Source organism: Eucalyptus grandis, chromosome 1, assembly GCF_016545825.1.
Source record: "Eucalyptus grandis isolate ANBG69807.140 chromosome 1, ASM1654582v1, whole genome shotgun sequence".
Classification (NCBI taxonomy): domain Eukaryota; kingdom Viridiplantae; phylum Streptophyta; class Magnoliopsida; order Myrtales; family Myrtaceae; genus Eucalyptus; species Eucalyptus grandis.
Window position 1 is genome coordinate 48,468,404 of NC_052612.1, and position 12,536 is coordinate 48,480,939.

Sequence of the window (12,536 nt, forward strand, 5' to 3'; positions counted from 1 at the left end):
GTGAGGTCGCAAAGATAGCTAGCCACAAGTGAGGGCGTTGGACCCTTGCCCAAACCTGGAGAGAGTGTCATGGCCCTCATCGACCTTCATGTTTGGCTAGCTAGGGAGTTGGAAAAAAAAGGAAAATAAAAAAGAAAAGATGAAAAAAATAAAATGATAAAGGATAAAAAATAAAAAAAAATTGTCTACGTTAGCGTCTAGTTAAAATTTGTTGAAATGAAAATTAACAAATCGTTAAAATGTTTAAGACTAAATTAATAGGATTGAAAGATTTAGAATTTAATTAGCAGATCGCAAAAAGATTTACAACTGAATTAACGCAAATGTAATAGATTTATGACCTTTTTTTTTTTTTTGGCATTTCTCCTCTTTGGGTGTACTAAAACAACTGAGAAGGTTAGGTATGATGTAATTGAGTGTACAATCAAGAAACATTAGAGGACGTATATAATGTGACCAGATTACTTCAAACCTAACTACTTGTCACAATTAAAATTGTTAGGTATTGATGTAATTGAGTGTACTCAACCTTTCGGCAAATTTTCTTCTTTGGGCTTTCATTCGGTTACGTAAACAAAATAGAATCGAACCCGATGTGCCGTGCAAATCTCTTTCATAGGCGAAGGGGAGTAAGAATTGTCTTCAAAATAAAGACCCTGGCAGCCCTGCCAACAAGTGAACTACACAGTGTATACATCACATGTAGGAGTCTCCCCTTCTTTGCTTAGATGACATCGTAGGAGGTGCAACCTCAGATAAAAAAGGCCATCGTCTGACGTTAAAAGCTACCACTTCCAAGCCACTAATGCAACCCAGGTCCAAGTTAGTATTTCTTGTTGGATTGGGCCTGAGGGTCGAACAAATGGACTGGTGCGTGTGCATTGCGCGAGCGTGTGAGGGTCATTTTGTTTTGAGAAAAATAGGCTGACTAAACCTGTGATAAGTGAACTTACATACCTAACCATATAAACTCTCAACGACTTGTCTGGGCCACCACGCCGCCGCCGCCACCGCCGCCCCCCATGGTTAGGTCTGACTTTTGAGGTTTCGGCTTTACATATTGTCCATTCAGCGGCGGTCTGGACCACCACGCCCCCCCCCACCAACCAACCAAATCCAATACAGTGACGCGGCTACATGATCCGAGGAAAACTACTAATTTCCATTCAATGCATATCAGCATGAAGCTAGATCTCTATATATTATGAAATAATTGCGGATTCACTCCGTCACTTTGATAATAAAATCCATTGTTTTACGTGATCTATGTTAAATAAGGAGAAAAGTATACTACAAGTGCCATAACTTGTCAAAGAAACACTTAAGTGCCATAACTTATTAAAGCGTACACTTAAGTGCCACATTTGAAGAAAAGTGGGACACTTGAATGCCACCTCCGGCGAAGCCAGCTGGAAATCATACGTAGCATTTAAATATTAATATTTCTCGTCAAGGTGGCTCGCCGGAGAGTTGAGTCGGCTCTAATTCACCCAAACGACATTGTTTCAAGTGTTGGCTAAAATAAAACCCTTAAATCGGCCAAAACGATGTCATTTTGGCATAATTTGAATTTTAATATAATTTTAAAATTAATTAAATTAAATTAAATTTAAAATAATAATAATAATATAATTTATATTTCTTTATTAAAATAATAATAATGATAATAATAATAATAATTTAAAAAGAAAAAAAAAAAACCGGAAACGGAGGAGGAGGAAGGCAGTCGGTGGTTGAGGGTGAGCCCTCGCCGCCGCCGCCTCTCCACCATCGTTGGAAGGTGGGGGAGGGTCGGCCTTCGGTGGACCGGCCCGACGGCGAGGGCTGCGTGCCCTCGCCCGGCCGGGCCGCGGCCCTCGGCTAGGGCACGGCGACCCCGACCCTCGCCACCGCCTCCCTCCTCCTCCTCCCCCTCTCCCCTCCCCCGCACGATCTAGGCGAGGGTCGTAGCCCTCCCCTGGATCCGGCGAGGGTCAACGACCCTCGCCCGCCCGAACCAAGGGCGCCGCGTGCTAGGGGTTGCCTCGGCGGGCGGTGGCCCTTGGCTTGGCCGGCGAGGGCCGCCGACCCTCGCCGGATCCGGGTGAAGGCCGCAACCTCGCCCGATGGGGGCGAGGGCTCACGAGCTCGCCATTAGTCGCCCGGGTCGTCGGCCTCTAGCTAGGGCCCGCGACCTTAGCTGACCCTCCCCCTTCGTCGATGGCCCTTCCCAACAACGGTGGGAGGCAGCGGAGCCCTTAGCCACCTCCCCCATTTTCTTTTTTTAAAATTTTAAATTATTTTTTTAAATTTTATACTAAATTTAATTTTAAATTTAATTTAATTTAATTATTTTTTATATTATTTTTTACCACGTCAGCCAAAACGACACTGTTTTTTTTTCATTATTTGGTCACGTCAGCGTGCAAAATGACGTCGTTTTGCACTTATTTTGCTGGAAAAATGCCACGTATGCAATTTGGCCGGATTGACAGTCAAGTGAGCCATTTTGCTCGATTTTGGCACTTAAGTGTACCTTTCGTAAGTTATGGCACTTCGGGTGTTCCGCGTTTCGTTAAATAAGTTTAGTCGGTTTGATGTTTAGACTACGCTCGCTCAAAGAGATATCTCTGAATTCATGGCATACCTTATCACTTTGCATATTTCTTGAGCACCTTCGTCTTCTGGGTTAGTTTAATTCAATGCACGATCCACTTTCGTAATTCTAGATAAGTTTCCCCACTTGTACGACATAATCCTGGTGTGTGATAATAAGAAATCGCAAGATGACACTTTTAAGTCCGATTTTATTTTATTAAAAAAAAAACTCTAGCCATTCATAGCTTTAGCACCTCGAATTTGAGTTTACATACCAAGATGTAACATATTTAATCTAAGATCCTAAGGATTCAATTTAGCTCTTGGGCTAGTTGAGTTCGCCATTGTTAGAGAGCTTGAATTAGGCTCGTCCATTTTACAATCCCTTAAAAGATGTAATCAAGGCCCAACTAAAATAAGGTTTACAATGGATAACGTTCATTTTACTTTGATCTTTTGTTTGCTCGACTAAAATAAGATGAGACTAACATGATATTTCTACGGCTATATAATAGATAAGAAAATAACTAATCCAAAAAATTGATTATTTTTTTGGTCGAACAGAAAAATAATAATCAATTTAGAAGAAAGGAAAATAGCGAAGTACAGAATCCTAAACTCCAAACCCAACTCACCGACCCACGGGCACGCTCTTTCCAGCCTAGTAGGTCCACGTCACCACTTGCATGTTGTCCATCAACGACGCGTCGTTCTCGACCCTAAAGCAAACCTCGATTTTATGACGAGAGATCCTCGGGTGGATAGGTCGGCCCGCATGAGATGATTATAGCTCTCGGAGTAATGAGTGAACATGCGACCCGAAACTACAATAATATATACATAAATATATATATATAGCGACGGTTTCGATTTAATAGTGTTATCAGTTATGTTGTAATTGTGCTATAAAGTGCTGTAATTATTTATTACTTTTATATATTTTGAAACTGTAGTACATTAGAGTCGAATGAGACGATTTCCGTTGAGGCTAAGTTTTTCTCCACAAGGGTACAGTTTTGGCCTGCAAAACGACCACCCGAAAGTGGAGATACAACTACAATTCAAGAAAAGATTCAAACATTTCTCGTCCGCCCTGTGGACATTTATTAATTTAGAAGAGACAGATCAAGCACGTGCGACTGTGTTCGTTGTACGTCAGTTTCGCCCCCATTAAATACTGCAAAATACCAAAAAGACGATAATAGAAAAGATTCATCGACAGACGAACGACGCAAACGACGAAGACGACCCACAAAGTCCGGCGTGTTTCACTCGCGCTTCCACGAATCGACGAGTCCGGCCAGCGCCGACCAAGACGACCCGCCGGGGCTTAGCGCGGCCTTTGCTTCTTCCTTCATGACCAGCACTCGCTCTCTCACCATCTTGCCCTCCTCACTCTCCATCAACTCTCTGACTCGCTTCTCCACCTCCTCCGAACTCACCCACCCGTCCTCTGACTTGTCCACCGGCAGCGCGATTTTCGTCTCCTGCACCAGCACCACCCTGGTGTGCCCCTGCTCCGCGTAAAGCGGCCACGCCAGCATCGGCACGCCAGCGCACACCGCCTCGAGCACCGAGTTCCACCCGCAGTGAGTCACGAACCCCCCCACCGACGGGTGGCTCAGCACCGCCACCTGCGGGGCCCATTTCTTGACCACGAGCCCCCTGTCTTTGGTACGTTCCAGAAAGCCCTCCGGAAGCAGCGACCCCAAGTCCAAGTCGGGCACCTCTGACGTGGCGGCCTTTTGGTTCTTGTCCTTTGTCGGGCTCCGGACCACCCACAAGAACCGCTGACCACTCCTCTCCAGCCCCGTCGCTATTTCCTTCAGCTGTTCCACCGAGAACTCGCCCATGCTCCCGAAACACAGGAACACGACGCTCCCTCTCGGCTGCGAGTCCAGCCACGTCAGAGACTCTGGTGATCTGCCGTCGTCGCCTCCCCTGCTAGAGATCAGCGGCCCGATGCAGTAAAGCGGCGGAGTGGGCCTGCCGGGCACACACTCGCCGTCCCTGATGGCTCCTATGACTCTTGGCTCGAGCTTCTCGAAGGTGTTGACTATGATTCCAGCTGAGGTCTGCATCTTCAGGGACGAATCCAAGAAGCCCTTGAAGGCATCGTCATAGCGATCCTGCAACGGCTTCAAAACATCGGAGGGCTGTATCGGCGGTGTGCCGGGGACATCTATGGGGGCGTCAAAGTCTTTAACGCTTATGGCGAAGTTGTCGTGAAGAGTTGGGAGGTAAAGGAAGAAGTTAAGGAAACAGGCGCCCGAAGTGAAGAAAGAGTAGCAGGGGATGTTGAGCTCACGCGCGACGGTGACAGCGGCGGCGCAGAAGAAGTCGACGACGAGGCCGTGAACGACGTGGTCTGTGGAGATAGAGGTGAGGGTGCGGTGGACGTTGGGGTTGTTGAGGCGGAGGAGCTCGAAGGCGAGGATCTCGTGGTTGGGGGAGGTGGTGGAGAAGTCCGGGGGGAGGGTGGTGGCAGGGAAGAAGTGGAAGGCGATGGAAGGGTCGGCGGCGGAGACGGAGGCGATGTAGGCGGTGGTGGGGCCGGCGTCATTAGCTTGGTTGGTGATGAGGATGTGGATGGAGAGGGAAGGGCGGTGGGTGAGGAGGAGCTTGCCGAGCTCCACCGTGGAGATTATGTGGCCGATGGCCGGCGCTGGATACAGCACGATCGCTTCCTTCATTGCTTGGGCTTGTTGATGTTCTTTTCACACGACGTTGAAGCTCTCTGAGGCCGACGGTTGTGGGGAGATTGGTCTGTTCTATTATACTCCTCACATCGAGGGGGAATCATAGTATGGTCCATCGAGGGGGGATCACATAGTATGGTCCATCGAGGGGGTATCATACAGTATGGTCCCTCGTAATTCTAAATTTCCAATACTGTCAGATGCATAACGAAATGGATGACGCAATTTATTTTTGTGAGGTCATAGTATGGTATGGGCCCAATATTGTTCGGATCTAGAACGTGGAAAATGGCGGCCCAAGGAAATATGACTGTTGAAAGCCCGTTTGATATATGTATCAGGTTCAATGAATATTTCGGTCTATAAATCATGTCGACTAGGCTCATTCCAAACACTGGCGAGACGTGGTCCTATAGTAAGACCCATATATATTTAATTGTTAAAATGATATAGAGAAATGATAGCAATGGTATTTACTAGTCTCTTCTGAACCATAAAAAAAATTAATGAGAAATAATTATAAATTATTATGAGGTATCATGCCGTTAAGAATTTATAGTTCAAAATATGCCGTTACTGTAACAATAACTCAACAACTATTATGCTAATAAAACCTGATAATATATGATCCTCGTGATTTATAGACTATATATGGAATAGCTTCTCGTTAGTTTAGGCTAGCATTTCATTTGAATACTTCGTAAATTTGGTCATTTCGTCATCATATTTTGAGTGCTATGTTAATGATATTAAGATCTTTTACCTTTTCTTATTTTAAATGATGATAAATTTGTAATGATTGTTTAAACTAGTGAGACTCCTCACGACTTTAGAAAGGACATTTTAAAAGCATTGATTGTATTGTGTCAACCAATCTCCATTCTTTATATGGATGGGGGGTTGATTCTTGATCGAGTGAGGGTGACAAAGAATAACTGAGCTCATACAACTTCTTTTTTAAAATAAAAAAAAAAAGAAGAGAAAAAGAATTGATGTTTTTGCAATTCCAACACGACAATGCGGTAGATCCCTAATCGTGACCATAATTGCAAAAGCTTGCCCGAGAGACACAACTTCACCGACCGGGTGAAAGTAGCATAGGGACATCATTAGAGGAAAGACGAGCGGTGCATAATCTTTCTTCCCTTGGGGCACTCAGCTTCCCATGGAGAGCGGGAGAGCTATAAATTGTTGGAAGTGGAATTGCCGCTACTAACTCAGAACCTGGCTACTGAGAAAATACTACGTAATCGGCTTGTTTGACAGCTCAATTCATACTGGGCCAAGCGTGGAAAATCGAGGGTCTTTTCTTTCGATCTCGATTTATCGATTATACGAACTTGTAAATTATGTGCATGTAGATTACGTAAACATTGCACCTACTCTCGCCCAAAGGCTGAAATTTCAAATAGTGATTTTAGACATTTGAAAATGCACCGAGTCAATTTAAGAGGAAAAGAACATGCAAAAGTGCATCCAAACACCGTGTGCTTCTTTTCCTTTTCCTTTGTTCCCCTTTCAATTTTGGTTAAACTAGTCGTGCTCCAATTTGAGTATTCCTTTAGATTTCAAAGTGTTCGATGCGCGGTCTTTGAATCAAATTGCATCTCTTCAGAATCATTTATATTGACCGACGCACGCAGTAGGTAGAAAAAGAAAATGATAGAGGATTGTTCATGAAGAGTGTGGTAAAAAAATCAATCATAGTGCTGCCAGATACAAGTTTATATATACGTCAATAATGATGATGAGGATGATGATTATGCGATGGAATGTGTAATTTGTGACTCAATTCCTATATATATCAGTAATGGCACCTCATTTCTAAGGATGCTTTTGAATTATTTTTTCACCATTCTAGTAGTTAATAGGGGAAAATTGTCAAAAAGTTCTAAATTTATTATACTTTTGTCAATTAAGTCATAAAACTTTCAATTTTACTAATTTAATTCTAAATATTTTTACCTCTTATCAATTGAGTATATCTGGCTATTTTTTTATTGGAAATTACTGACATGACCAGTCGGCGCTAATGTAGCACTTTTTAATAATATTTTTAAAATTTAATTTTTTTCCTCTTTTTTTTTTTTTTTTTTTTTTTGGGTTTGGCTTTAGGGCGGGCAAGGTTATTGGCCAACCCCAGCCACAGTCGAGGGCCGACGACCCTCGACTAGGACAGGGCCGTTGTTGCCCTCACTAGATTTGGCCAGGCAAGGATAGCAACCTTGCTTGGGGCCCTCACTTAGGGCTGGCAAGGGTTCGTTAGACAAAGTCAAAGTGCTTGATCCTTTGCCCCATGGTCGGCCTTAATGCCAAACCCAAAGAAAAAGAGAGAGAGAGAGAGAGAGAGAGAGAGAGAGAGAGAGAGAGAGAGAGAGAGAGAGAGAGAGAGAGAGAGAGAGAGAGAGAGAGAGAGAGAGAGAGAGAGAGAGAGAGAGAGAGAGAGAGAGAAAATAAAATTAAAAATTAAAAATTAAAAAATTATTAAAAAACACTATGTCAACGTCAGCCAACCATGTTAGCAATTTACAGGCAAAATTGGCTATATGGACTCAATTGGTAAGAAATAAAAATATTTAAAACTGAATTGATAATAATACAATAACTTTTGGACAATTTTTTGTAGTTGGTCGCCATGGACCAAAATCATTTCTAGTTAAGAAGCCGAATATCGTCATTTTAGATTTTGTAAAATTTCGTTATCACGCAAACAATTTTGCTTACTAAAAATAGCTATTATTATTTAAGCTTTGAGGCTAAATATCCTCATTTAAGATTCTGCCAAATCTCACAATCAAGAAGGTACTTTTTTCTCATCCAAAGCAAAAAAAAATCTTGGCTTGCCCACTGGAGCGATGGATGTACATGTAAGCGATATTAAGACTTGCATGCACACACGGTTCGACAACAGCAATGTTAATGCTGGAATTATTTATTATTTTGGACAAGTCCTACCGCTTGCGCGACAAAAGCCTGGTGTATCTATATAAGAGATCGCAAGGGGAAGCTTCAAATCTGATCCTATTTTATTTAAAGATAAGCTCTATTCATCCAAAATTTTAACACCTTGAACTCGAGTTTACATGGCAATGTGATTTAGGATGCCAAGGATTCAATTAAGCTTGTGGGTTAGTTGATTTCACTATTGCTAGAAAGCTTGAATTCGCCTTGTTGGTTCTACAACCCATAAAGACTGAATAGAGTTCTTGACTAGCACAACTGAAATAAGGTGTATGATGTATAATGTTCACCACTTAAATGTTCCGTCCTGTCTCAAAAATTAAAAGACCCAAAAGGAGTACAATCGAGCCAAATTACTAAGAAACTAATAATTCATGGTGAATGTACTGTATATCAAAAGCTATATGTCATATATAAATATAAAAATATAAAAATACATTTTGATTCAATATTGACTTTTCAAGAAAAGAATAGCCAATTACCCCCATCCAAAGCTCTGAACCTAGTTCAGACGGCCATTTCTAAAGGCGCAGTGGACCTAATGGCCTAAAAACAACGTTTTGAGAAAATATTGGATAGTCCCGAAGCGCCAAATCAACGTGCGCCCCAATCTCCACGTGTGCGTGTATGGCCCCACTAGTTTTTCTGCATAAAATCTATTATGTTCCTTTTTTAATTTAAAAATTTACGGCCATTAATAAGCTACCGCTGCTTTTTTCTCTCTCCTCTAATTTGGAGTAGGCTTGCACGCATTAAATGAATACGCACACTACAACTTCCCTTCCCTCCTTCTTTCCTTTTCAATTCAAAATTTTTGGTAAGAATTTGCTCTCTACGTTGCGGTGCTTCTTCGGCCTCTGCCCCAAAGCTTGTTGCTTCTCGGCCTGCGTTGTTGTGTTCCATCTTCGCCTTGCTTCGGTGTGGTTTCCCTACACAAGACGGCGAGGAATGTTCTTGCTGTAAGTCGTGGACTCTACGTTGCGGTGCTTCTTCGGCCTCTGCCCCAAAGCTCGTTGCTTCTAGGCTTGTGTAAGATGTTGAGCGGAGCCTCGACACTTGTTGGCAATGTAGAATAACTAAAGGGGAGGAGAGATGAGGCTGAAACTTCCTCTTTTTTCAGAACAACAAAGTCTTTTTACAAAGACAAATACATAACGTAAAACACGACTAAAATAGGACCCATAACTACTCATGTTCTGCATAAAGCATGTACTCCACTAACACTTAAAAACTAGGACAACTAACACACAAATTAGCTAAACGTGACTCCAATAACTCCTAAAGATTAGAATAACTGAAAAACCAAATCAGCAAAAACGTATAGAAAAAATAATTATTATTTCAACAATCCCTCCCTTAAACTGATGTTTACTAATATTCAGTTTAAAGTCTTGACTATTTTCAACGTGCAAACACCTAGTAACCTTCTGAGCTTCACAAATGACTCCATCTTGAGGGCCTTGGTGATATATCGGCAACTTGATCTTCACTCCGGTAGTAGATTAGATCAATTGTTCCATCATTGCTAAAATCTCTCAAGAAGTAAAATTTCACATCAATGTGCTTGCTTCTTCCATGTAACATAGGATTCTTGGAGATTTTGATTGCTGAGTTGTTGTCACAAAAAAATTTAGTAGCTCCTAGTTGCTTGAATTGCAACTCCTCAAAAATTCTCCTTAGCCAAATAGCGCGACAAGCACTAGTTGTTACAGCAACAAATTCAACTTCTGTACTTAACAATGTGACAATTAGTTGCTTCTTGAATGACCACGAAATAGCACTTGTCCCAAACATAAAAGCATAACCCGAAGTGCTCCTCCTATCATCTTGATCTCTTGCATAGTCATTATCAGTAAATTCCAACAAATTAGACTTTTCACCATTCTTGTAAGATAGCCCAAAGTCTCTAGTTCCTTACAAGTAAAGAAAGATTCTCTTGATAGCTAACAAATGCATTTTTGTAGGATTCTTTATATATTTACTGATTAAACTCACATAATACATTATGTCTTGTCTTTTTGCAGTTAAATACATCAAACTGCCCACAATTTGTTTATAAAGTGTGCTGTCAACTTTCCTCCATTCATGATCTTTGTACATCTTTTAGCCAAACTCAATCGGAGTGTTTACAGGATTACAATCCTTCATTTGAAACTTGTCCATAATTTCTCCCACATATTTCTTTTGAAAAATAAAGATCTCATCATCCTATTGTACCACTTCTATGCCAAGGAAGTAATGTATCATACCAATATCAGACATTTCAAACTCATCCATCATAGATTTCTTGAATTTTTCAAACATGGCATCACAATTTCTAGTAAATATAAGATTGTCAACATACAAGCAGACAATGATCATTTTCCCTTTATCTCCAATTTTGACAAAAAAAGTATGCTTATAAGGACATTTTGAAAAACTAGCTTTAAGAAAATAAGTTTCAATACAACTATACCAAGCTCGATGGGCTTGTTTTAGCCCATAAAGAACTTTCTTCAATATATAAATTTTATGTTCATTTTCCAATCTTGACATAACAAAGGAGTTGCTCGACAAATATTTGTTCATCTAAGTACCCATGCAAGAATGCTGATTTGACATCTAGCAGGAAAATATGTCAAGAATTCGGTGTCGCCAATGCAACCATCAATCTAATTGTGTCATGTCTCGCAACTAGAGAAAAAATTTATATAGTCGATCACATATTTTGTATCCCATGGCTACCAAACCTGCATTGTATTTGTCAATTTCACAATTTTCTTTCAGTTTTGTTTTAAAGACCCACTTTATACCAATGGTTTTTTGTCCATTCGAAAGATCGGATAGCTTCCAAGTATTATTTCTTTCAATGGCATTAATTTCATCATCCATTGCTTTTTGTCATTTTTCTTCTTTGACAGCACTATCAAAAGTTGTAGGGTCATAGTCTAAAAATAAGGCAAAGTGAGTAATTGAATCTCCAATTCCAATTACATTATAATCTTCCATCCAAGCAGGCCTTCTTCGAACGTGGTGAAGAGATTGAGCTTCTTCTTTATTTACTTCAACGACTATTGGTGAAATTCTAGCAGCTGTAGAAGTCGTGTTTGATGAATTTTTTGGCATACAAAGTGCTGAAATTTGCTCATGTTCAACATTATTATCATAAAGGATTTGGGTAGGCCGCTGCCTATTCCAATCCCAAGTGTTCTCTTAATCAAAAACAACATCCCTACTAGTCATAATTTTCTTTGTTAGTGGATTGAATAATTTATATGCTTTGGATGCTTCACTTACACCAAGAAAGACACATTTTTCAGTCTTTTCATCAAGTTCCTTCCTTTTCTCATCCGGGATATGAGCATATGCGATGCATCAAAAGAACTTGAAGTGATCTACAACCGGTCTTCTCCCACTCCAAGCCTCTTCTGGTGTCATATTTGGAACAGCAAAAGTTGGACTTCTGTTCCAAACATGAATACTTCAATTTACTGCTTCTGGCCAGAAAGTCTTTGGAACTCTTACTCTTGTCAATAAGCTTCTCACCATGTTGAGAATGGTTCTATTTTTCCTCTCAAATACACCATTCTGTTGTGGTGTTATCGCGACCTTCCCAATGGTGAATTACTTAAAGAAGGCTAATGGATTACTAAGTCCGAAGACTTGGCACGGGACCTCCCAAGTCCTACCAATCGCGACTTGATGTTAAAAAATTAATCTATTTAAACATGCAATTATACTCAATTTGGAGCCGCCACTAATCAATTAGGGTTGATTAGAAACCCAAATAAAGTATGTGAGAATACTTTATTTTTGCGAACCAGAGATTCAATAAGTCCGGGGACATGGTTACGCTAGATTAGTCTAACGCCCTTTCGGTACCTTTTATTTTAATTTCAAAGATATTTTGCAGGCAATGTTGATTAATTTTAACCTAAGCTACTAACATGCAAATGGTAGTCATGCGGGTGCACAATCAATAAAATAACATTCAATGAAAAATGTTAATAAAAATGCATGCCCTAAACATGATTTCTAAATGACAGGACACCTAATTTTTCTTTTTTCTTTTAAAAAAATGTTAATTATATGCAATCTTGATCTAAATTTAATATGCATGGATATTACTTTAATGATATGTGAAATGCGATTCATATGGCATTACTAGAACTATCACTATATGCATGCAATCTTATTTACATAATCCTAAATATGCATGTGTTACATGACATGGGATGGATGACGTGGTAATTCTATATGCATGTTCTATTTAAAATTATACTTTATACATATGCACCCTATATTAAACAATTATGATAT

General features: G+C 40.7%; 1 protein-coding gene across 1 annotated transcript; it reads right to left on the minus strand.

Moving 5' to 3' along the window:
- Nucleotides 1-3,534: 3,534 nt before the first annotated feature.
- On the minus strand, nucleotides 3,535-5,342 carry LOC104448062 (UDP-glycosyltransferase 88B1). Its single transcript, XM_010061846.3, has one exon. The coding sequence runs from the start codon at nucleotides 5,268-5,270 to the stop codon at nucleotides 3,846-3,848; it is 1,425 nt and encodes a 474-aa protein (XP_010060148.1). The 5' UTR covers nucleotides 5,271-5,342; the 3' UTR covers nucleotides 3,535-3,845.
- Nucleotides 5,343-12,536: the final 7,194 nt, after the last annotated feature.